We start from the raw sequence: 25,363 nt of genomic DNA, 5'->3' as shown, positions 1-25,363 counted from the left end.
TTGTATTTTATCAAGTGCATTAACATAGGCAGAGGCCTTTGCCAAAACAGGTCTTAAAGAGGTTTCAAAACAAAATACCCAAACTGGATCCACAAAGGTATATGTGTTTTCCTTTTTAACAGTTTCCACAGACAGCATCATCTAGAAGTTTGCCAGGGAAAGCTGGAGCACAGAGATTAGGTAACCTCGGGGAAAGGAAGCAGCTCCTGGTGTCTGTGTGTGCAATGAGATACCTGTCAGCTCTTCACAAACGAACCTGGTGTTCAGGGAGCTCACTTCAAAGAGCCACTTCAAATGCTGAAAGAATCACATCGATTTTACAAAAACAAACTTGCAGTACATCTCAGAAAGAGCTGTCTAGATGCCTGTCTCATATTGAAATCTTTAGAGCATAACAACAGTTACGTGCGTTGCCATATTTACCGGTTTTCCCAGATTCCCAAATCCACCGCCTTGGCTGGACTCCTGCCCGGCTGCCGGGGGCGGAGCGGGAGCGGGGCTGAGGGGGCGGACGGGACATCCCGCTCTGGTGTCCGTCCCGGTGCCTCGGGAAAGCAGCCGGAGCCTGCGGCTGCCTGTCCGTGCGGTGGGAAAGGGAGCTGGGGAGAAGTGCGCGGGCTCAGAGAGGAGCGACAGGAGAATGCGTAAAGGAAGGAGCGCTGCCGCGGAGGGGGTCGGGGCGGCTCGGCTGCCCGGCGGGCGGGAGCGGCCTCAGCGGTTCCCGCGCGGGTCCCTCAGCGCGGCGCGGCCGCGGCGCTGGCGCCGCTCCCCGTGGCCGTGGCCGTGGCCGTGGCCGTGCCCCGGCGGCGCGGCAGCTGCGGGCAGGGCGGGGCGGCGGCGGCGCCCGCGGCGGCGCTGGGGCGCGGGGCGGCCCCCGGGCCCTCGGCGCGGGGCAGCACGGAGCGGGCGGCCCGGCGGAACTCCTCGCTGCGCCACGTGTAGAGCAGCGGGTTGAGCGCCGAGAGCGAGCAGAGCAGCAGCCAGCTGGCGGCCTGCAGCGCCGGCGGCGCCGGGCGCAGGAAGAAGCCCAGGAGGCTCACCCACACCAGTGGCTGGGTGCCCAGCAGGAACACGCAGCAGAGCAGCAGGACGGAGACGCTGCTGAGGCGGCGCTGGGCGCGGCGGGGCGGCGGCGGGGCGGCGGGGAAAGGCAGCTGGTGGAGCAGGTGGAAGTTGAGGACGCTGACCCGCTTGGCGCTGCCGCGCACCCGCCGCACGATACCGAGGTAGCAGTGCAGCAGCAGCGCCGTCTGGCCCAGCACGGCCAGGGCGAGGAGCAGGGCGGTGTAGCGAGAGCTGCCGTCCGACTGGGCCGAGCCCAGGGTCCAGAGCCCGGGCAGCAGCGGGACCGGGAGCAGGGCGAGGGCCCAGGAGAGCCCGATCATGCAGCCCGTGTGCTTCCGCTGGTAGAGGGCCTGGTACACGCTGGGCAGCTTGGTGATGAGCACGTACCTGTTGAAAGCCACCAGCAGGTGCGAAGCCAGCGAGACGGTGAGGCCGAGGCCCAGGAGCCCCCCTCGGAGCAGCCGATACTCCGCCGAGCGAAGGGAGGAGGAATTGGGAGGCAGCAGCCCCAGCACAGCCTCCTGGGGCATCCACAGGGCGCACACGCTTAGGTCTGCCGCACAGCCGTTCACGATGAAGGCATTGCTGGTTGTCTGCAGCTTCTTGAAGGAGAAGACTAAATAGATGACCATCACATTGGATAAAGTCCCTGAGATAGCTAAGACTGCGTAGAGCAGCGAGAGAAAGATGCGGGTCCCGGAGGAGTCCTCCCAGAGCAGCAGCAGAGGCGAGCTAGCACTCCAGGAAGAGGCGTTGGGCATCTCGCTGAATGCAGCTCAGTTTTGACTTTGCCCTGTAAATCCCATCCTTGTCTGGGTCAGAAGTTCAGCTGCAGGAGTCCTCACCAAGCACACGGGAGGATGTGCAGCTGAGAGACTCTAAGGCAGGTTTCAGTCATACAAGCTGCAAGGTGCAGAAAACACAGTTTGCAGTAACGATCCAAAGAACAGCAGTGTCCAAGGCAGGTAGGCAGCAAGAGATTCCACAGATTGTAGCTAGTGAAGGTGGGTCCATAGGGAGGCAAATGGCTGTTGGCAGACCAGAGCACGACTGAGGTTTCTGTAGCTGTGAAAACACCAAAAGCAGCAGCACCTTGCAATCGGCAGCAGGAACGGCAGCAACTGATACAAAGCTTTGCAGTTTCTCCTGTGCCACAGTACGCACACTGTATATCATTCCAGGAAGATTCAGCCCTTCCACTCTTCATGAATTATTCAGCAGATTTTCAACTTGTTAAATCAAGAAGAAAAAAAAAAAAACCAAACCCTATCATGCTCCAGAAATACTCCAACTACACAGTCTGACTCTTTTTTTCCCTACCTTACCAGTTTTCTGGTTCTAACCCATTTACACAACTTTCATTTGAAGCAAGGTTTCAAACTAGTATCAGTCACTTCTGTCTGAAATACAATCTATTTACTGTAGAAACTCCTTTGCTAAATACTCACTTAAACTGATTTTTTTCTGATCTTATTTTTTGTTAAAAGAAAGTTCACTATGCTTCTGCAAGCTTAGTTAATTTTAGAACTGCTCTATAATAGCAATATACTTTCCAAATTAAATATTTCAAACACAATAGATACATTGATCCTTGGTAAGACAGTACTTCTTATTTGGTTCTCAATCTAAACATTTTACGTTTCTTCATAAACCTCGGCCTGTCTCAGCCTGCAGGAAATCCTGCATTGCCAACCTGCTGGAGGTGAATGCTGGTGCTGGTAAGTACACAGATAACACAGAACCAGCATAGCATTTGAAATGCTCTTGCATCAAAATTAGTTCCTTCACAGACAAGTGACAGGTTTTCAGGTGGACTAAAAACTTGTTGAAGAGTAGGAACTAACAGTCCCATTCCAAACGGATAATAATTAGTAGTGGGATTCTCCCAGGAACTCTACCCTTGGAAAAGAATAAGAAACTCAGTAAAAGAACTTCTCTTTCCTCTCAAAAGGTTTCCAGAAAAAAAATGCTGATTAATTTTGTGATGAGTTAAGGAGAAAAGTTGCTTTTGCAGGTAGGTTATATGTAGGCAACAGAAGCAAACAATCTCAGCTCATAAGGTATGATCTGTACATTGGCCAAAGATACCTTTGCAAGGCATTTTTAGACATTCGTAAGTCCCGATGCTACCAAATGATAATACCAACATCATATATTAGGAGGTAGTTATAGTTACAATATGCGGTTTTTTAAGTTAACAAAGTTAATTTGTGTGGGTTAATGGGTTATTTTGTTGCAATACAGCACATTTCTTATTCGACAGGAAGGCTCATGTTTGCAGTTGACAGAACTATTGATCCAAAGGTGGCTTTGTTACTAACATGAATATCTATGCTCTCTTTTAATTAGATTGCTCATGTGCTTAAGGTTAAAGACATACTTGAGTGATTTACTTGATCAGGCCCTTAATTACCATATTTTTTGCCTGCTGCACTTTACAGTGTAGATCTAATCAAGTGTCAAACCTTTTGAGGCCTTTCATTGTTTAGCTGTCAGTAAAGAACAGTTATTATAGAAACTAAAATCCTCCTCTTTCTGCAGTACTGTAATTGAAAAATATTCTCTGAATTTGTAACAAGAAATAGCTCCCTAACCAAAAAGCTTCATAAAGCATACTTTAAAAAGAGATGATTAACAGTTTCAAAAGATACTAGCCACAGTAGCATAGGCCCATTAGAGACCTTTAGATTTATTTAACACATCCATTCCTGTCTTTTAAGATCTTATGTGCTACAGCTTGTTCTCCCAGAACAAGATCTATTTATATATGAAGGAACAGAAATGGTAAAGTTCAAGGATAGGTGAACAGAGAATATGAAATAAGTTTCAGAGTATTTATTAAAAGCTACATGGTTCTAAAAGAACCTTTCACTGTCCCCAAATTTTTTGTTGTTGTTAAGAAGCTGATTGTTACAGAGTACTGACTTACTTATAATTCATTTTTAAGCACAAAAAAGGTTGTACATTAGCTGACATTTATGTATTTCATATAATAAAGGAACAGAATTCTAGAAAAAGGCCAAGGGAGAGGTTGATTCCTATGTACTAGAAACTTTTTAATTAGCTGGTTTCCCTTTATATTTACATATCCAAATCATCTATTATTCATCTGAATGCAGTGGCAGAAGTTTTTATTGTGTTCTTAGATTAGACTGTCACTAGAATTTGGGCAACTTCTAAAGCATCTACTCTATTCCTGGCTTTGCTATTCCTTTAGAGGGGCTGTGGAACTGTTACATATTGTCCACACCACCTATCGCAGTAGCGACTTACTGGACAGGAATATTAAGTATTGTAAATAAATTATCATGCAATGCAACAAATCTGCTGAAAATCAGCAGTGGAGTCAAACAATGTTAAAACCATTTGTGACTAATCTTTAATTGAATGAAGGAAGGACAAAAAGCTAAATGAAAGCATGTTGAGATTCTTATGGACAAAGACTCTGCTGTTGGTGGGACTAAGAAACCTGTTGCACATGCAAAAAAGACAAGGCATGTTACACCTTTAAAAAGGGCCCTCGCCCAGGAAGGTTTCCTCTATTCAGACACAGCTTTTAAATTATGGTATTCTGAAACATAGCCCCTACATCATATCAACATGTTGATTACATACCTGACATTATGCAAATACACAAGAAGCAAATACAAGAAGGTTAGTTAGATCAGTTAAAAAAGGTATCTATCATGCTAATTTTTTTTTTGCAATATCATCCTACTTAGAAATACATGACATGCTTTAGAAGAAAAAAGATGATTTTGAAGAGCTATCTTCAGTTAGAAATCAAATCACATTAGTTTGCATCAACAGTTCTAAGAGAAAACAAGAAACAAGGAAGCTGGCTTATATGGGTATTTTATTATCAATTAGCTGTATATGTATATATATCTACATTTCAAACTTTATCAATATTTTATTAAGGAAAACTATTTATAACAAAGTACATGAGAAAATTCTTTATAAGAGGTAGAATTACCTTACCATTATTCTATAATTCATATACAGTATATTTTATATATATATGCACACACATATGCTACTTCGTGTGTGTATATGTTACATATACACAGTTGCAAAAAAAGTACAGTAAATTTTATTCAATGATTTTTTTAGCTGCTCTCAGCTTTGCTTATTAACACTTCCAGTACAACTTGCTATAGCAATTTATGATCTGATCTTTTTAAAAAATGTTGTAGCACATTGTCTTTACTTCAGTTGTAAAGCAAATGCAGGGCATTCACAGGTCTTCAGGAAAAAAACCTGATAATTCAACCAGGTTTTACTTTTTTTTTTTTCCAAGTTTCTGTAGATACTGGGAAAACTAATAGGTAACAAATCTGTTTTGATTTTGTCTTACAGATTAGTGGCAAATCGAATCATCTCATTACTTTCCTTACTATGCCCTTGTGGAGTTCTGAAAATTTTACACCTGGTCTCTAGGACCTCACTGTAACACCATTTAATTCTAAGTCTCATTGGTAGTAACATCTGATTTAACTATATGTTACAGAGCATCTTTATTACTGGCAAAAATATTCCATGATACAGGAGGTTACCTAAACTATATATTTAACAAAAAAACTAAAGGTGTATGAAGCATCCAACTGAGAAATGAAAATTTAATATACTTCCAACATTTAGTGTGTGTTGCTAAGGAAATTGTACACATACTGCCAAATGTAGGTTCAAAACATGCAAGTATGCAGTGCTGCTGAATTCACGGTATATGTACATTCTTACCAACTTCAGTTTGGTCTGCCTTCATTTTTGCAGTATATATTGCATAGCAAAATGTAACATTCTACATCAAAACCAAAACATTCCTTTAAGACAAATTGAAAGTCTTAGTTGTACAACTGAATCATTAAATAAATTACTTTCTCTTTGCAGTGAAAGATGTAACTACATCATATCTCAACAAATATTTTCCCTTTAGTTTTCTTTCATGGTGTTTCCTTAAGAAACATTAGGAGCTGAAAGTGGAGAGCAGACTATTTATCAAGTGCTTTTAGTTGATATTGTAACAACTAGTCTCTCATTAGTTAGGACTTCCATCAAGTTACCAGAAGACCAATTAGTAAAAGAGTAATTACATGAGGCTTCAAGCAATAATGGACCCATTAAACAAGAAAAACATCTTGTTCATAAAAAATTTTTATATCTTTGATAAACATGTACAAATTCTTTAAAATACACATTTTTGTAGCAAAGTAGACACTAAATTAAAATATATTCTAATTTTTACATAATTTTTATAGTTTACCAAAATATTCTCTTAATAGATATTTTAACACTGTACACAAGTTAATAAATGTCTTAATGAAACTCATTAGAAATATATTCAAGCTGTCTCAACATAAAAAATTTAAATGTGTATATAACATGGGGTAGTAATTTCCATAAATTCAACATCAATGCATCTGCAGTAGTCATTAACAAGAAATTTCTCCTGCTAAGAGGTCTTCTCTTGGTGTTAAGCTTGTATTGAAGATTCCTCTTAATGAGCAGCTTTTTTTCAGTTCTTCTCCTTCATAAAGAACATCAATTTGAAGAGCTCAGCAGGTTTCACCAAAGCAGCAAGGCTTTAGTACTGAACATACTCAGACTGAAGGGACTGTGCAGAGAAGAAAAACTGATTAAAACTCACTGAAGAGGTTGTATTTGGATATAATATGTATCTTTCACTTAAAGATAAGGAGTAGAGGAAGGACAGGAAGGAGAAAAATAAACAGAATTGGAGGGGGATCTGAATCTCTGCACAGGTACAGATGAATAAACCAGAAGAAACTAAAGTCTGAATCCATCAACTTTCCTGTATCTACACTTTTCCAAACAAATTCTTGAGATTCTTAAAGAAAGTATAAAAAGTCCTCTAAAATACCACATTAAAACAATACCTTAAAATGGGTTGAGGACATATATGATAGCTGTTAGTATAATTGAATTGTTTCCCCTTATCCTGAATGAGAGTCCAAGTGCTACTGTAAAAAATTAGTCATACCTTAGATGTTGATTGAGATAATGATACAGGAAACATATGGTGTAGCTAATTATTGAGGGGAAAAAAAAGCTACAACAGCACAATTATGCATATGCATAAATTTATCCATGATTACTAAAAACAGATGAAAATGAAGCACTGCAAATGTTTCATCTGGATTAGTAAGAAGTCAGTATAATTAAGAGGAAAGTACAACCCGGTCTACTGTATTTATTCTGTATTTATTGACATTTCTGTTTTTACTGAAATCTAAGGTTTTATTAAAAACTTATTAATCACTTTAGACACTATCCAAACATTCTATTAGCTCATACACAGATGTGTTTAAGAAGTCATTCTGATGAATAATAAGTCTTATATGAGAGAGCTCATCACTGTATTAGTATGGTTATAAACAAATAGCAAATAAAAACGCCAAGCATATTTAAGAACTGCAGCAGAATTAGGGAGAACTACTGGAGACCAACATGAGTCCTAACACAGATCAGAACCTCAGAGTCTTGCCTTCCATTTTCCTACTATTCATAACCAGTCACTACAGAAATGCTCTTTGGCACCCANGATATATAAACTTCTAGAGTTCTAACTAATATCACAAAAACACTTTTCCCCCTATATCATAAATCTTAGTGTATATTTCCAAAGTTGTCTTTTAAATGTATTTTCACATCTTGAAAATCTGAGACCATCTGGATATTCTTTCCTAGGTTAAAGAAGAAGTGCTGTCACAGCATATAGATTTGAATACCACTGACTAAAAAGGGTCTGGTTTTAGTAAAGGCAAGGCAAAAGGAATAGGTCTTCATTAATGAGCACTTGAAACTTCTGCCCTCTTTCTTAATGATCCTCTAAGGTGTCTATTTTTCAGATGTGTATTTTAATAATAGATAGTTACACTCAATTAGAGCAGTATTTGAAACAGATTCATGAAAACTGAATTCCAAGTAAAGCTGATTAACAAACATTAAAAAAAAGGCATGAAATTTAATTATATACTCTCATATGTTGTACAGTAATAGATTACTTATAGCTAGGACAGATGAAAGATGACCAGAAAGCACTGTACACTTTTGGTGATCTTAAAAGCAGTCAGTGTTCACTGACAAAGAACTGTGAACACCAGTCCTTTATTTTTTTATTTTCTGAATATACAGAAATAATTAAATCTAAACAGGATTATTTTCCAGATTAAGATCCATTTATGTGACTTCACATAAAGTTCTATTACTAAAAACATGGTGATAGCCCTAACAACTGAGCTATTGTAAAGTACAGATACTCATTTTTGAGTTTGGAAAATTAAAATATAGCAGGGAAGGTTTGTTGTTCTAGTGGGTTTTTTTGCTTCTGAGGAAAAGTAATTTGTGCTCTTAAATCTCTTCACATGTCTGAAGAGATTGACTGTAACGTTTCAAAGCCTGTAATTGAGATTTTTTTCTTTTTTTTAATCTTTTGAGGAGTTTTCTATTTTAAAATTTACATTTGCTGTGACTCAAAGTATGGCCTATGATTCTGAAAGCATTATTAAAAACAAAAAGCCACAATCCACTTTTACAAGTAATATCTGGATTTAACAAAATCGTATTTAAAATCTTATTGAAATAGAGGTAAAAATAGATGGAAAAAACCAAAGAAAACTGACTGCTGAATTGCAATGATGAGTATAAAATCAGTTAATGGAGTCAAAGTCTCAATGTGTTCTACAGTGGTCCCATGCTGTGTCATGTTTGGCATTTTATACCCAAGTACCAGACATTTAACCAAAGAACTAAGAATTAAGACACAAGGATATCTAATGAAGTTCATGTTAAAGCAGCTACTTAGATCACTAGGCACAGAAAGCCTCCTGGAAGAGAAAATAAGATCCACCCAGGCACTAGAACTGTATTTGCACACATTCAACTTAAGGATCAAGTCAGCTGTGAGTTACCTTTAATAGGGAACAACCCTGTAGGATATAGGGCTATTTGTTAAGATTTGAACATGTACTTTTCCCAGATAATTGCACAAATGTAATTTAAGTTTTTTGCATTGTGCATCAACTCTCCCAAAACACCGTTGCAATTAGGAGTGTTGCAGTAGGCAAGAATTACTGTGAATACACAAGACCCAATAAACTAATTCAGGATATATTGCAGAAAATACAGACACACTTGAAGTGATCCTTTGCATCTGCTAAATTTACAGATCAGTGAGATGCATTAGCATTTGTCCATGTTTTTGCAAACGCTGTCCTGAATTAATAGTAAGTTCTTATTAAGAGAAACTATTCTACAGGTATAATGATGTATATGCATTTTAAAGTACTGCTACCTTCCCTTTTTTTTTTTAAATGTTTCAATCGCACCAGTTTCCATGACAGCTATAGAAGCAAAAGGTGACTCATCTTAAGACTACCCAGTTACATATTCTCCAATGAAAATACATTTTTAAGAGTGATATTTGAATTTAGAGATATTTTTTTTAAAAAGTAAAAATCTTATTACTGTACCTTAAATGTGATTCTACCTGAAAAGAATAATTCTGCAAATTATAATTGTGAGACATTCTGTTTAATCAAAACATGCAATTTGTAAAATTTGCAAATAAAATATTTATTCTATTTGGCTAGAATGGCAAGTTTTCCATTCTTTGAAAATCAAGATTTTCTTTTAGTTCATCAGCATAAATATGATAAAAAGAAGTGGATTTTAAGCTTGCACTGATGAAGGACAAAAACCATTAAGGAAAAATATATGGCTGACAACAACAGGAAGTCATAGTCATGGTTATTTCTTATTGTTCTTTTTTGTTAAATAGAACGTGGAACAGCAGTATTAATGTTGCTTCATTACAAAACAGAAAAAAAAAAGAGTAGTGAATAACTCTCTTCCATACTGGGGGAAAAAAAAGTACTTGCATAAAAATAGAATTCAAAATTTTCTCACTAATGAGTTTGAAGAACATAAATGAGAACTGAAAAAGTACTGTCCTAACCATCTTAAAATGCTCCTGCACCACTGATGTTGATAGTTAACAAAGAGGGACAAATAAGAGTGATAAGGTGATTTTTCTAAAATAGAGTATGTGATTACAGCTGGTTAGCTTGATATCTAACTCAGGTAAGGGAGATTTTGCCAATAAGAGAGAGAGGTAATTAATCAGTATCATTCAAGACTCCTCTGATGAGCTAAGCTAAGTGAATAAGCATAAAGCACCAGTATATGTAATAGACTTCTGTCAGGTACCTTATCTGATGTGCTCCAATTAGAATTCTGTTTAATGATTTCCACTTCTCTGCTTTCAGTGGTGAAATTGCTTGGTAGCCTTGACAGCCAAACCTTAGTCTTGCTGCAGAAAGGGTTTGTGTTACATTGCAGTTCTTTCTGTTTTTAACAGAATTCTGCCAGAAGTGGTATTAAGGCTTGATGCTACTCCATATTTTGCTCATGAGCTTCAGCCCACTGATGCATATCACCAAAAGCAAAATAGCTGGATGTCAGTGGTTGAAGTGGTAAGAAAAAACAAATCTTCTTTGGTTGGCTAATTGGTTCCATTAAGAAGAGCGGATGGCGAAAAAAATTATGCTTTTCCACAAAATTCCACATTAAAAACCCCAAGAAAACCCATGGGGAATGCAGGACATGGGACTAAAATACAAGTCAGTATTTTCGATGGCAAGACCTCTTTTTTTTTCCCTCCTCCTAAACTTCCAACGTATTACAGTTAAGAAGATAAAACAAGCTATGGACTAACGAGCAGGACAGCACTGAGTAGCAGCTTTCTGGGCCAGAAAGATTTTCAAAAACTAAAGAATTTGAACATTTTCCAAAAGGATATTTGAGCCAACTTAGCTTATCAAAAGAAAATCAAGTTGAGATGACTAGCACGAGATGTCTTCATGACAAGAAAATAAGATAATAAAGGACTATAACAGTGACATAATAAAGGCAAACAGAAAGTTTCAGGTTAAAAGTGAAATAGTTTTAAGCATGACTGTGTTCAATCAGTGGGACTAATCATTCAGAAAAAATTATATTGCCCTCAAAATAAGCCATCTGTATAAGCCAGTGAGACACTCACTACCAGGCACAAAGCATTCAGAGACTAAATGATCAAATAATCTACTCTTGTCTTACACATCGTGACATCACAGTAACTACACTGAACTCAGTCAGTTGTGCATAAAATGGGTAACAATTTAGTGTATTCCACTGTGACTGTGAGAGATGCACAGGGCCATATGGTATATTTAGAAGCAAATGCATTAATCAGAACATATTTGAAAAACATATTTCAAACAGAAAAACTTTTTAACCATTATATTGAAAGAATATTACTTTACAGTAAATCAGAAACTTGTACTTTGCTACACAGACTTTGCATGGCATGATTCTTCCTAAGAAATGCTGCTTTTCATATCGCAGTATATGTTATATAAAATATAGTATTTTTATCTCACCTATATATATAGTATATATATATATATACTATAAAAATATAGTATTTTTATCTTCAAAGAGGACTGGATATAGAATCTCATATAAAGATCTTGCTGTATTCAACTGGGTATAACCTCTACTCCTCAACAGCAAATGATATCAAGCCAAGAATTATTCAAAGATTACACCCTTATATCCTTCCATGTATTACTAAGTCATTAAGATAGGGAGGAAGAAAACTAAATATGTTCTTAAACAGGAGAAATGTGCATTTTAGAAAGCACTTTTTTCTTCACCGTTTCCCAGTCAACCTGAAACTTTATACTATGCTTAACATATTTCATTTAAATCGGTTTTAAATCACTTCACAGTTCTATTGCAAGGAGACAACAATTAATTTCCTTCTTCACCACAACACACACAGCACGAAGTCCCTCTCTGCTGTCAAGATGGCTATTTCACCTCTTCACCCGCTCCTTTTCTCTTCCCTAAGTTAAGCAGTAATTAACATTCCTTGTTTTTCTCCCTCTTGCTAAGTCACCTTTATCTAAGAAGGAAAGGCATGCTACAACAGTGGAAGAGTCAGTTACACCGTAAGCCCAGCCCTCTCCCCACATATATTTGGGAAATTTTTCTGTCGCTGCCATTATGTTGAACCTCAAGGGTTTATAAGATTAAAGAGAGACCTAGTGCTAACCTAGAATTTTGTAAATATCTAGATATAAAAAAGAAACAAAGTGGCACCAGTAATTAACTTCTTATCCTATGCTTAAGGAACAAGCCACTAACTTTGCTCTCATTGTTAAGAATTATTTGTAGCATTAAGGTATGGCAACTACCTTTCCAAAGGAGACGACGGTTTTTATTTTCAAAATGTTATATTTTCATTGAACCTTTGAAGCTGTTTGAGAAAACATGCTTATTGTTCCTGTAATTGTTTATATTACCATTTAATACTCTTGTAAATTTTGGCCAAATGTGAAAGATGTCAGCTTATTTTCATAACTAAGTCACATTACAGTTACAAGGTGTTTTCTTCCCCTTAGGGCTCTGCATGTAGGCTTACATGCATATATTTAATGCATAATAGGCAGCTGTAAGTAGAATATGGAAAAAACCTCAAAGAAATGCTGCTGGCAGCATATAATTTACAAAAGATAGAACTGAAAAGAACAAGAATGGACTGACTCTCCAAAGAATTATTGTTCATTACATTCAATATGAGACAATATTGAAAATGAGAAATTAAAAAAAAAAATCAAATCAGTCACTTTACCACTTAGTTATTCAGATGACTGATTGCTCTCAACCACTGTTGGTGTACTACCCCCAACTGGGGCTCTGTCAGTCCTGAGGACTGAATTTCTGTAAGCATGCTGGATTAAAGAGTGGGAACACCTAAAAAGGATGACTCTTCAAAGCAATCAGAATTCATGAACAAATAAATGTGCCTCATTGATGTGCCTCAAAACAAACATTCCCTGCTTGCTGTGCAGCTTTTCATCCCTCTCCTTATCTCTGTGCCTGAAGTAATTAAATTAATTAGTTAAACTAAAGCAGTTTTCTTGTTCTAGAATTTGTTTCCTCATAGAAAAACTGATATGGTTTTTGTATCCATTTGAAGCCTCAATTATACACAGTTTACCTCAATCCCATGCAGTAGGGAAAAACAGTCACGTTAGATGTGAAACAACTTCAAAAAACTGAAAGGATGTGGCAATATTCAAGAACTCCCTTGCAAATAAGTTACTGCTGCTGTTTAAAGTAAAGTTTAAACTCAATGCAGATGACTTGGTGATCCTGAGATCATGGAATATTAGCATTTATTTCCAGATAAGCTATAGTGGATAAGAAGCTAAATGTACTTTTTAAACGAGGAGTCTGAAAGCATCAAGTATTTTAAAGAGCTGCTTTAGGTTAAGCACATCCTACCACAGTAGGAAGTAGCCACTGACTTAAAGAGAACACAGAATCAAGTTCCCCCAACTAACTCCATTTTCAATATACTTTGTATGTAGGTTAGGTTTCAGTCACATGCAATTTAATTCCACAACAGGACAATGAGAATTTATTTTCTACTGCCATCTATCCTCAGAAAGTGCAATTCATACCCCGAGCTATAAACATGCGGCTTCTGAATTGTAAGAGGTGCCACATCCTAGCTGTTAACATGGGGGTAGGTCCTCCACTTCTGCAGGAAAAAGAGAACACAACCCATGAATGATCTTTTCAGCTGACATCCTAGTTACATGCAATGTGTGTTATTAGCTGCTTTAAGACAGAGACTCACCACACTCAAAACCAGGAGCAGGTGTAACACTAAAATTTTCTTTATACTGAAATAGGAGAGAGAGGTGCAATATTCTGAAGTTAATTATACACAAAGCCAATATTATTTCCAGCAGGTAAAAAAAATAAAAATCTGAAGTGTCAGTACTAGTAAACAGAGGCTGACAGGTTCAATTAATTGTAGGCAAAATACTCTATTAAAAACACTGCACTAAGTTTTATAATTAGTAGGATATCAAATCTTTGAAAACTAAAAATTTTAAATTGGTTTTAGATTTTTAGTAGCAGATATATTTATTTTTTCCCTAGGTTAGATGAAGTTATTTCTGATTTCTTAATGGCAGTTTCTCTAGTCTCTCTTCTCTGCATTTTGTATAGAATCACTTTCAAATTGCATTAATTTATCTGTGCATCCTCTTTATACAGACTCTTTCACACAAAAAAACCCCCATAAAATAAGTCTAAGGCAGCAAAGTTGTTGAGGAATGAAAGCTGCAATGTGAAACCATCAGAAATATCTTGCTCTATAATACTTTTCACATTTGGTGTTGGAAAAGGACTAGGTTTCAAATCAGGAGGACTAATCTTTCAAATAAGCCCTATCTTTAGGGATGTTTACCTTTTATTTAGTATGATACATAGAAAACCTTCTTTAAATCTGTTACTGCATGAAGATAAAGATACATAATAAAGTTAAAAACTATGTTATGCATAATTTGAAATAAAAAAATCCAAAGGATAGGATGGTCCATTAAAAAAAAAAAAATCAGAAAAGGTGTGAAAGTTCAGGAGTCACTTATTTTAGTGAACCTTCCATGTACTAGATATTTAAAAGACATGGAAAAAAACCCCAGGTGAAATGATAATTACTTAAAAAGATAAGAGATAAAGGTGCTGTTCAGAAGTGTTAGAGGAAGTCAGAGAATTATGCTGAGTTAAGATGTTTTTTTTGCGACAGTTTTGCTCACAGAAGCAAGGCAGAAAAGCATCACTCAGCTGCCTGGAAGTGCTGTTGTGAGTATGAACTTACAGGAATTAATTGACTCTGGTATGGTGCTGGAGGAGCTGTAAGGCCCATAAAGGAAGGCTGGTGCGTACCCATCTGTCACGGCGCTGTGCAAACTGCTTTGGCTGCTCAGGTTGTTGCCACTACTGCTGCTTCTGTTGTACAAGTTGTTGTTCAGCTCACGGGTATTTCTGTGTGGCAGCTGCAAGCTGCCATTCAGGTGACTGGAGATATGGCTTACAGAAAAACCTGTCCTAGAGCACGATGATGTCATTTTGCTCCCATCATCTGAAGCAGCATACAGGTTCCCTAGAGAACTGGCTAGTCTGGAGTTTATGGAAACGCTGAATGGAAAACACATGCAGGGAAAAAAATATACACAAGGTATGTAGAGATATATACAAAAATGTAACAGACAATTCAGAAGGCATTAGGTGAATAACACAGACCGTTCTGAAATAATTTGTGTTCGCACACAGGTTCATCTTCTAGCTCCTAAGTAATGAAAAGCAGAATTCTTTGTCAGGAGTTCCCAAGTTTTGCTTATTCAGCACTACCATGGCCAGCTTTCAGCTCTGTCAAACCATATGCACATGCAGGAGATCGTGTTAAAAGGTTTAGGCAGTGTCTGATCTACGCTGAAGTACTTTTTGTACATGTGACAGTTTAGGAACTCCTCTTCTGCTGCTTGAAATCAGTAATGTGGTATAAGCCTTCAAGTAACCAAGAAGTAATATGATAAAATCTGAGAATAAAAATAGGGTGTCCTGAAATATCTCAAGTCAGTTACTCTCTTCAGGTAAATATTTGTGTCCAGAGTTATTAAAAATGCATTTATCATTCTAAATTTCGTTTAACATATATAATTACTTAGGACAACAGTAATAATGGAAATAAACAGCAATAAATCAAAGGTTCATAAAAGTCATATTGATTACCACTCAGTATTCTTCCGAGAGTAACAGTATATTCACTTGTGGGAATACCTGCAAAATGTCTACGAACTGACGTAAGTGAAAAAAACCCCCAAAACTTTAGCAATGTAATACTGTTTCTGACAACGCAATCCCAACAAAATGCTCAGACCAGGAGGACAGGTTTTAGCTTTTCTTTGTTTTTTAAATCTGCAGGCAACTAAAGCTTGGCTCGTGGAACAGCAAATGACTTTGTAAATAAATTTAAGCCTTCTTACACCCAAGAACAGCAAGCGCTTCACAGACTGCACGTGTGCTGACAACCAGTGGAGAATACAGTAAGTGCTTGAACCAAAATGAGAAGAAGAAAAAAACCTTTTGAGGTTAGATCCTGAGGATGTGGCAAGTCTGCTTATTCTTTCTGCAGATGGTGAGTTAACTGCCATCACTTTGGAGGCCTTCAGAGGAGACATGGATCCTTCTGTGCTACCTGAAGTATTCAGTCTAAAAGGAGTGCAGAGTTTTAGTGAGAAGTAAGATTTTATAATTAAAATATACATCTCAAACACATACAGTCTAGTCTTTCAATATATAGACTGGTATTTTAAAAAATGGGAATTCTCAAGTCTGAGAACACCAAAAATGCAACAATTTGGCTGTTTTCAAGTATCTTTTCAAAAAAACTTTCCAAATATTCCACTTCAAGAATTTCCCCTGCTGCACCTTATTATACAGTTACAGGCTACTTTTCACTTTGATATTTTACAAAGGCCAAGTGTCCATTTTTTATAGATTTATTGTAAATTTTATCATAGATTTTAAATGTGAATTTGAGAAATAATACTTTTTGTGCTTATAAATTGAGTATGAGTAGAAGAAAATGACACTGCAGCTTTCATGAGATCATCATCATTTCCAAATGACAGCATGAACATTTTCACAAAGTTGCACAGAACATACAGCTCCTTCTAGAGTGGGGGTCTTAATGATCAAATTCTTCTTGGTTTAAAACTGAGCTGTATATATGTTACACTGGACTACTCTATAATGTTTACCATTATGGCTGCCTACAATAGTTTATTAAAACAATAATTTTCTCCATACTTAGACCAGGGGATATTATCATGATCAGACCTTAACAGATCAAAGAACTTGGGTACAAATCTCCAAATACAAGCACAGAAGGAATGGTATTAAACAGAAGTAGCTTTAATTACCAAGAAAGGGTAAACCAGACATTTTCAATGTTAGCCATATGGAGTAATCCAACTCAAAAATCCAGGTCACAGAACTAAAAAAATTGTGCTCTTTTCAGTATTAATGCTTTCTAATGATAGAAATCTTGTCTTATATGTTGTATATTAGATGCAATGGGGTAAAGCATGCAATTTGCAGGTGTTTCAAAAACTTTGTTACCTGCCTATTCTTGTAAGCCAGAAATTGCTAATCAATTGATGTGATGACTATGACCCAAAATGCTGAAAATTAAGACCCAAGTCAAGTGGTACACATTTATAACTAGAACTTTAAAGTTAATACCTGAAGGGTTGTGATATTGACCTGGTGTGCAGTTTCATGTCTTGCAGCCTAAAGAAACAAAAGCAGCAGTTTTTATCCAAGGATAAAAAGCCTTTCCCCTCTGCCAAAGCATATTTTCATGTCTCAGGCTGGCTTAAAATACAAGACCAAGAGTTAAGAGTTATTGACAGTCGCTATCTTAATTTACAGGTAAACAGCAGACAGGTACTTCAGGTTTATTTTCACAGTTCATATTTTTACTGGTTCAGAAAAGTAATTATAGAAAGACAACTAAGTTCATTGAAGAATATTTTTGTTCAAGTCGTAAGTTTTAGAATGCTAGATAAATAGAAATGTGAAGGTTTTCAGATTTTTTTTTTACATTATCTTTTATGGCTACACAGTAAGAAGAGATCCTGAACAGAGAGACAGAAGGGGAAAAGAAGATAAAAGAAAAAATTAATAAACCAAATCTGCAACTAATAGATATATACCTAGAGAAATTTCCACCATAGACAGTGGTACAATTTACAGTTAGTACCACTGCCTTAAACAAGATCATGTACTTGCCACATAGATCTGATAGCATGGACAGAATCTAAAATTGCAAATTACCTCAGAATGACAATTACCTCAGAGCTCCAGTTGTAGCAGAACAAGGCCGTCTCCGACTTTTTAAGGCATTGAGTTTATCTCCCTGTGTCATGCCAGTCTGAGTTTCCACATCTGCTTTGTCTTCAAAATCATTCTGGGAAACATAAAAGGATGCAAGCAAGAGAATATATCAAATCCTTTGGAGCAGTGTAGTTTCAAAGAACTGAACATCTCCTTCATGAAGATTAAAATCTAAAAGACTAATCCACAGTCCTCTGCATACATCGGCACTACTCTTCGCATAGCTCCAGCAGATTAAATGTGTCACTGTACAAACACGCACGCACAGAGGATTTTTGCACAATCTGACCTCAAAGTCAGTTCAGGATGCTCAAGTCTAATGCCAGCATTTATTTACTTCAAAGAAGTCTGGTTTTGTAGAACATAAACCTCAACTACTTCGTCCATAAGTACTTTTAAAGTTATCATCAGCATGGAAGAAAAGTAGTAACACAAAATTTTATGTTATGCACAAATGAGGAAGAAATTTAGATAAAGCTGTATGTCCTGCAAGAGGCACTAAAAATCAACTTTTCTAAATTACTACATTTAAAAAATAAACAAGTAAAAGTTGTCATGATCTCTAGAAAAATAAGTTTTGAAAAAAATTTCCTATGTGAACTTAATAAGGAATATAGAATGAACAGATTTCAGAGTTTTATCCTATTTCTTCTAGCTTTAGAAAACACTAAACAGTCTAAGAAATAGAGTGTTTAAATGCCTATTTACAATTTCAGATTAATCTCAAAATACAATAATACCAATTGTACTTCATTTCACCCTAGATCAAGTATTTTTACCACAGTTCCTACTGTGCCTAAGGGAACTCAGTGCTTTGGATAAAACAGAACAATAGTTTATGCCATTAACCAACATAAAAGATTGACAGAAGTAGTAATATGATAGAAGCTGATAAAATGATGTGATGGTCTAACTGTTGCATTAATTATAGGAAAATACAAATATCTTAGCTAGATTTCATTGGAGATTATATGGTAGGCCATTGTTACCTATCATTCAGCCACATGCTGATAAATTTTGTTTCACAGTCTTTACCTGCCCTACAGTTACTGCCCCCTCTTCTGATTCTTTGACCTCATGCATTTTTGGGATTGGGAATATTACTTTGTTTTGAGCTTCCAGAGAGCCCTATTTTAATGAGGCCTTGAGATATAACCAAATATCCAAAGAGATAATGAGATAAGTCAAATGGTTTGAAAACCGAATGTTAAACAACTTTAATGTGACATCTGTAAAAAAGTGAAATACAGGGAAACAGTACCTGTACAGAAATCCATTCAAGATGCTCTTCCAGATTATGACAGATGATTATTTTAATTTATACTAATAATTATATGAAGAAGGTGCTCACTATATCCCTGGTCTTTCACTTCAAGCAAAGAGTTCCATCAGCAACCTAAAACCTCTTTAGTTATTACAGAGCTGAAAAGGGATTAATGAAATGCATTCGACACAATTAATCTAAACTGTTTCTTACAGATAGTGTAGGAAACTAAAGTTTAAGATTTTTACTATTCCAGAAACAAAAGTATTTTCACTTTAGTTAAGACTTCATGCCTGTGCTCCCAGAAAGTCGTCATAAGGTCCTTACCCTAAACGTGCACATCACCTCATCCATGCATAATACTGTGATAAAGGGATGGGTGTTTATACACTGATGCATTCTTAATTAGAAACTTGGAATAAGTTTTTAACTAATACAAACGAAAGCTGATTTTTTGTTTTCCTTCATTCTCAAAGAACTGAAATCCCTGAAAGAAATGGAATCCCTGGAAATAACGCAAACCTTTTCAGTTTGCAAAATTACCTATGACAGTTTTAAATATTACCTGATCTTTTTTCTAATTACGAACAAAAAAAAAATTATCTGAGAAAAAGCAATCTAATACTAATAAAAGCCTAAACCTCAAAAATCTAAAAGTTATCTACAGCTAGTTATTAAAAGCTCAGCTTCAGTCTGTTTGGAATTTTTCCTAAGAACACTTACCTCCCTGTATTGATCCAAGTCTTGTACTTTCTTTAGGCTGTCACTGATGGAAATGTCATTCAAGCCACAAAGGACTCTGTTAATGTTTTCATCAACTACTCGCTGTTTCTGCTTTGATCGGATGTGATCTCCCTCCAGCCATAACATTGCTTGCTTCCTTTAGGATACAAAACCAAATCCATTCATATCAACAAATTTTCATAAATATAAAAAAGCCAATATGAAAACATGCTACTCTTACAGATTGCAAACATTTGCATCTTCCATACATCTTCATCTGAAAAAGAATTTGAATGTCTATCACAAAAAAAATAAAAAAATCCAAACAAACAAAAAAACCCCAAAACTATAGTTAAAAATAATAACCAAGAACCCCCTGAATCACCAAACGAGTGTGTAGTCATCACAAAAATATTACAAGTACTAAAACTTCATTCCTAGGTGGAATAACTTCATTTTACAAAATCCTTCTGGGAAAAGAGATTAACTAAACAGGAATTTGCAATTACATTTTAAAGGTAGCCTAGAAAACATGCTTGAATTAAATACCTTTGAAATCTTTCAAGATTAATTGCATTCACAGTAACAAACTGATTTGATACATACTTGTGTGGAAGTGTTTCTACAGAAAAACCCCCTTTATTAAACCTCAAAGAACCTAAGAGATGAAGCTTTGACATCTATGAAGTTTGGGAGATCAAAGCTGAAAGGGTTTACCTTTTTGTCAGATGCAACTTTGCAGCCCTGAGGGCAAGATATTTTATATTAGAATGATGGAACTGATGTTTCTTCCCAATCCCGTTTTGACGTTACTGGTGACATTGCTTGAATTTTGTCTGATTGTTGAAACAGTTCTCTACTACCCTTAGGACATTAGAAAATTCTTACTGAACAGTGCTACAGCTCTTAGCTAGGAGTAATGTAAGTATAAGTGAAAAAAATCTGAAGTACCTTTGCCTATCTATAAAATCAAACCAAGTATTCAATCCATCAAAACAAGAAAAGACATGGGCCTTGTTTTTCTTATAAGTAAACAGCACTTACTAATCACATTATCTATTACCTTTCCTCATAATTTTGCTCTATTGTGCAAGGTATTTTTAAGAATGTACGATCATCCAAGCATCAGCACAGTGTGAAGACGACTATTCTGCCTCCAATGAACACTTGTATTATTCAGAATACTGATTCACAGTATTCTGAATAATAGCAAGCCACCTCTCAAATACAGGAGTGCCCATTAGTTGGATAATAAATGAAAGTCCCTATTCCTGCTCAATTTCTCTTATCCATTACAGTAATACTTCTTTCTCTGATATCCTATTGATTTTAAGATGCAAGGTTGGTGCATCTTTGACTGTATTCACACAGTGTCTGGAAGAGCTGTTGAATACTCTCTTTTCCAAAGAGACAAATTTGTAGTAGGTTTTCTTAAAATGTTTTCTCTCATAACAGGGAAAATGCCTCCAAGTAAATATTTTCAGGGTATCAGCTCAAAAATAGCAGCATAACCACTGTAATAGTAAATGCACAATGCAGAAACCACTATGGCATTAAACTTAATGTCTACATCATTGTTACTCACTGCCAGTCAAGATCAAATCTGAAGCTGTATTAAAACCATACATTTGTTTTGCTGACAACTATTAGATTCAAATCAGAAATGTCTCATACATTATGCTAAGGAATCTGTCAGAGATCATAAGCTCTCCATCGAGAACTTATTTAATCTTTAGTTACAAGAAAGAAAAAAACATATCAATGATACCATTTTAAGATTCATTTTAAGTCACAGACTACATATAAAGTCTATTCTTCCTTTGTTAATATTTTAATAAATCCTATTTGTTGACTTAATCTTTTGTCCACATCTGTCCACTTCCAACACACTTGTGTAACTCCTAAAGTCCTGAGAAACAAACATGCAGTCTTGAGATCATGTGGCCCTTAAGGGGACAAAGTGCACAGCGCTCCAGAGGAGCTGATGGCTTTTGAGTAAGTTAGATTTCAATCCCATATTTACTAACCTTAAATATATTGAACAGACAGTAATATGCAAATGTCAGTAGACGAAGCAGATCCTATAAATAATGCAAGATGGAAAAGAATGTAGAGAAGCAGCTGATTCTTATTAGCAAAGAAGGTGCATATATACGTACTCTTCCAGGAAGTGTTGCTGGGGTCCTATAATAGAGCCTGGTCGACATATTCTTATCCAAGCAATGGCTTCAGCATGTGTGAACTTGTAGTGTTTCATGATGTAACAGGCAATCAGCGTTCCTGTTCTCCCCAGGCCAGCTACAGAAACACAAGTATCAACAGTCAGTAGTGAGCATTTCATAATTATCAAATAAAAGTATGGGACGTAAGAAGACTTCTATGTGATGTTATTCACCATCTTAGTATTTGAAGAAAGAATTTGTGATTCAGTATCCCCTTTATCACATAATTGGATTGCAGTGCTGTAAATATAAGAACAACTATTTCATTCTTATAAAAAGGAAACAGTGCTTAGAAGAACGCATGCAATAGCAATCACTTGTGCCCCTCAATTCTACTTCATATTTTGTTTAAAAAAAGGCTGACATTCTTTAAAAAAAGCTGTGATCAAGCTGAATACTAACTTTATATTTATAAAACCAGTAAAAAACCACAATCAAAGTACCTTTGAGAGGACAGCACACATACTTAAAAATCATAGTATGGTGCAAATACACATGCACATCACAGAGAGCACGTGTCTTCTGAGCCAGTGGCTTTTTCTTTTTGAAAAAGTTTTGTTGTGAAACCAACAAAACTTATTCAAAAAACTATTCACCACTATCTATATAAAGAACAATGAATGTTGACCAGGACATAATATTAGATATCAATAGCTTAAAATAATTTAACCCACTGCCCCCCAAATCACAAAGTAATCCAGTTTTAAGGGGAGAACAGAGAGACAGAAAAACTAGCTTTACTACCAGCAAAATCTCTAACTATAGAGTGAGGATTAATCTCTTTCTAGCCCTGTGTCTTGTCGACTAGTAAAGCATCACCCCATTTAAACCTTATTTTCCCCCGAGTACAATATTGGCAATTTGCAGTCTCATGGTGGCTGACTGATGTTTATGCACCAACAACAATCCACATGGAAACTCCCTAAGCAGCTAGACATCTGCTGATAATTCCATACACAACTACGAGCTCCTTACATTTAACCAATAACTATATCCTGCCCTTTTTTGAAAGTGAAGATGACCAAGGTAAAAGGATGAGGGTAGAAGTTCACAAACTAAGGTTCTGTAACTGTACACTGGAAGACAAGATCTGAAGAATCAATTAAAAGGGGAAGTATCAATTTCAGTTCAGCTCTTTAACTTCCTGCTAATTTACAAACTTTCCATTATAGTCCTTTCCACTGAACTTTTCTATAACTTTTGGGACAACCAATTTCTAGTTGGAAAGCTGTATTTGGAATATCTCTGCAATATATTAAATCTGAGTTAGGTCTGACTTAGCTGTTGATTTAACTTTGTATAGGCTTATCTAGAAGGCTGTAAAAAACTAAAAAGAATAAGATTGTTAGTTTGCTTATTAAATGGTCAGACAAAAGACCAAAAATACTTCAGTTTAGAAAGCACATGTATATCTCAATAGAAATTATGTTATATTCCTTTAGCAACCAAACCTGGAGAATAACGTACTCCTGCTAATCAATAGTTTATACTCTCATTTAGCCAAATAGCAGATGTCCAGCTTATTAATGCCACAATTTCTGGTTTCTAGCAACCTTAACAACTTGTTAGCAAATAAAGCATTTATCTTTGATATGCATGTTTATTGTTCATAGGAAAATTATGAATAGCATCATTCTTGCTTCTGATTGGCAAGACATTCGTCTCCACAATGTCTTTACACAACACGAAACATAAATCAAGCTGAACCCTTCAAAGCCTTTGTTCTAAGCATATTTTGTGTATTTTTGGGCTGATTTGCTGAATTAGGCTGGTTTGAAATGCTAGCATCACAATAACTCATATTAAATTGAAATGTGGAATTCATACTCAACAGAAAAATGTAGAACAGTCCAAAAGCACAAAGAAAACCTTTTAGTCTTTTACATTTCCTAGCCAATTATCATAATGCTGTAAAAGCATAATGCAAAAGAGAAACCTGCATCAACTAAATCTCATGTTTTCAAGTTGATATTAAGAAAAAAACAGAACAATGAACAACAGATTGTCAGTTGCTGAAAGTAACAGTGTAGGATGAAAGAACTTAATATACACATGAAAATAACAAATATTTGGCATATATTTAGTCAAGTATCATAAAGCAATATTACTTTCACAACCAGAAAGTGTTATTTGTTAAATGCTTTATTTTTGGATAAACTCTATGGATTTATAGATATTTTGAACTTTGATCTGAGAAGTAAGTGCCCACACCTTTACAATGTACAGCAATGGCACCGTCAGCATTTTCACAGATGGTCAGGAACCTCTGAACTATACTGTCACTTGGTGTGCTTCCATCTATGAAGAACAGGTCATAATGCTCGAAACCAGCATCAGTAAAGCGTTTTGCCTCATAAATTTTTTTGTTTAGTCTTATGATTGATGTGACGTTATGTTTCTTGAAATAGGGAAAGTAGGCTTCAGGTGCATGAAGGGGATAACCTATAAAAAAAGAAAGCCACAATCACTGAACACCATAGATAAAGTTCAAAGCCCTACTAGTGAAAATTGCCCCCCAAACCTTCCTTGAATGATAAACATTAATATTAAAAATGCTTTAATATTTTATTCAAAATAAACATGTTAAATGATATAAAAAATTGTCAAAAAACACTCATGAAGACCACTATTATTAAAAAAGTATCAGGAGGAAGAATGTTAAAGCACAGTATGTGTGAAACACTGTGCTGTCTCCTGTTTAGCCCCCACTCCCCTCTGCAAGGAGGGTTCTATACATAAAGCTAGGCACATATATGAACTCAGCATTTCAGAACAGCTGTCTATATACAGACAGACAGTCAAGCTGCAGATGAAAATAAAAACATGCTTTAAGAGGAAACACTGTTTATGAGGAAAATAGAGTGCTGATCTATATTATGGATGAGAGGAAAGAGTTAAAGAACAAACGGGTCAAAGAATAAACTGCAGCACTAAAGACATTCTTGCCCTATGCTGCAGTAAAAAAGCTTTATTGCCTTGGTTCTCTGTTGAGGGACAAAAGGATCCTCTAGATGAAGATGGGGGCACAGGCAGGGAGGTCAAAAACCAACCACAACACAGCTGCTTAAGACAAGTCATATATGCATTAATAAATGCAATTAGAATCTCAACATAATGAGAAAAATGTAGGTTTGTGATATGCACTTACACTCGCCTGGGTGAGGCTTATTTAGTGTTTCACAACTGGATTTTAGTGTTAGTGCTAATTTAGCAATTTTCAGTTACACACATGTTGTAAATAGTTCTTCAGTAGTAAAGGCAAGCT

The 25,363-nt window shown here is 36.5% G+C and overlaps 2 protein-coding genes across 7 annotated transcripts in view; both read right to left on the bottom strand.

Annotated features, from left to right (window-relative positions):
- Positions 1–734: 734 nt before the first annotated feature.
- GPR88 (G protein-coupled receptor 88) lies at positions 735–3,814 on the bottom strand. The gene has a single exon (XM_017827170.1). It carries the CDS (start codon positions 1,824–1,826, stop codon positions 735–737), a length of 1,092 nt encoding a protein of 363 aa, XP_017682659.1. The 5' UTR covers positions 1,827–3,814.
- Positions 3,815–5,361: 1,547 nt separating this feature from the next.
- CDC14A (cell division cycle 14A) overlaps positions 5,362–25,363 on the bottom strand; it is a 56,087-nt gene continuing 36,085 nt past the window's right edge. For 2 of the 6 annotated variants that reach the window (XM_017827232.1, XM_017827236.1), the window contains 9 exons: positions 24,310–24,540; positions 22,036–22,174; positions 19,877–20,033; positions 17,847–17,962; positions 17,236–17,283; positions 16,072–16,200; positions 14,875–15,126; positions 13,599–13,678; positions 5,362–6,679 (listed from right to left, as the gene is read on the bottom strand). In XM_017827232.1, coding sequence (XP_017682721.1) covers positions 6,666–6,679; positions 13,599–13,678; positions 14,875–15,126; positions 16,072–16,200; positions 17,236–17,283; positions 17,847–17,962; positions 19,877–20,033; positions 22,036–22,174; positions 24,310–24,540 — 1,166 coding nt within the window. In that variant the 3' untranslated portion in view covers positions 5,362–6,665. The other 4 variants (XM_017827235.1, XM_017827234.1, XM_017827233.1 and 1 more) reach the window with 4 other exon arrangements.

The sequence above is a fragment of the Lepidothrix coronata genome, unplaced genomic scaffold (genome assembly GCF_001604755.1).
Source record: "Lepidothrix coronata isolate B3197 unplaced genomic scaffold, Lepidothrix_coronata-1.0 Scaffold136, whole genome shotgun sequence".
NCBI lineage: Eukaryota > Metazoa > Chordata > Aves > Passeriformes > Pipridae > Lepidothrix > Lepidothrix coronata.
The sequence above is the reverse complement of the archived record's forward strand: the minus strand, read 5'-3'. Positions and strand labels throughout refer to the sequence as shown.

Coding starts and splice junctions, on each gene's coding strand:
- GPR88 (XM_017827170.1), bottom strand. CDS start 1,826: ATGCCCAACGCCTCTTCCTGGAGTGCTAGCTCGCCTCTGCTGCTGCTC.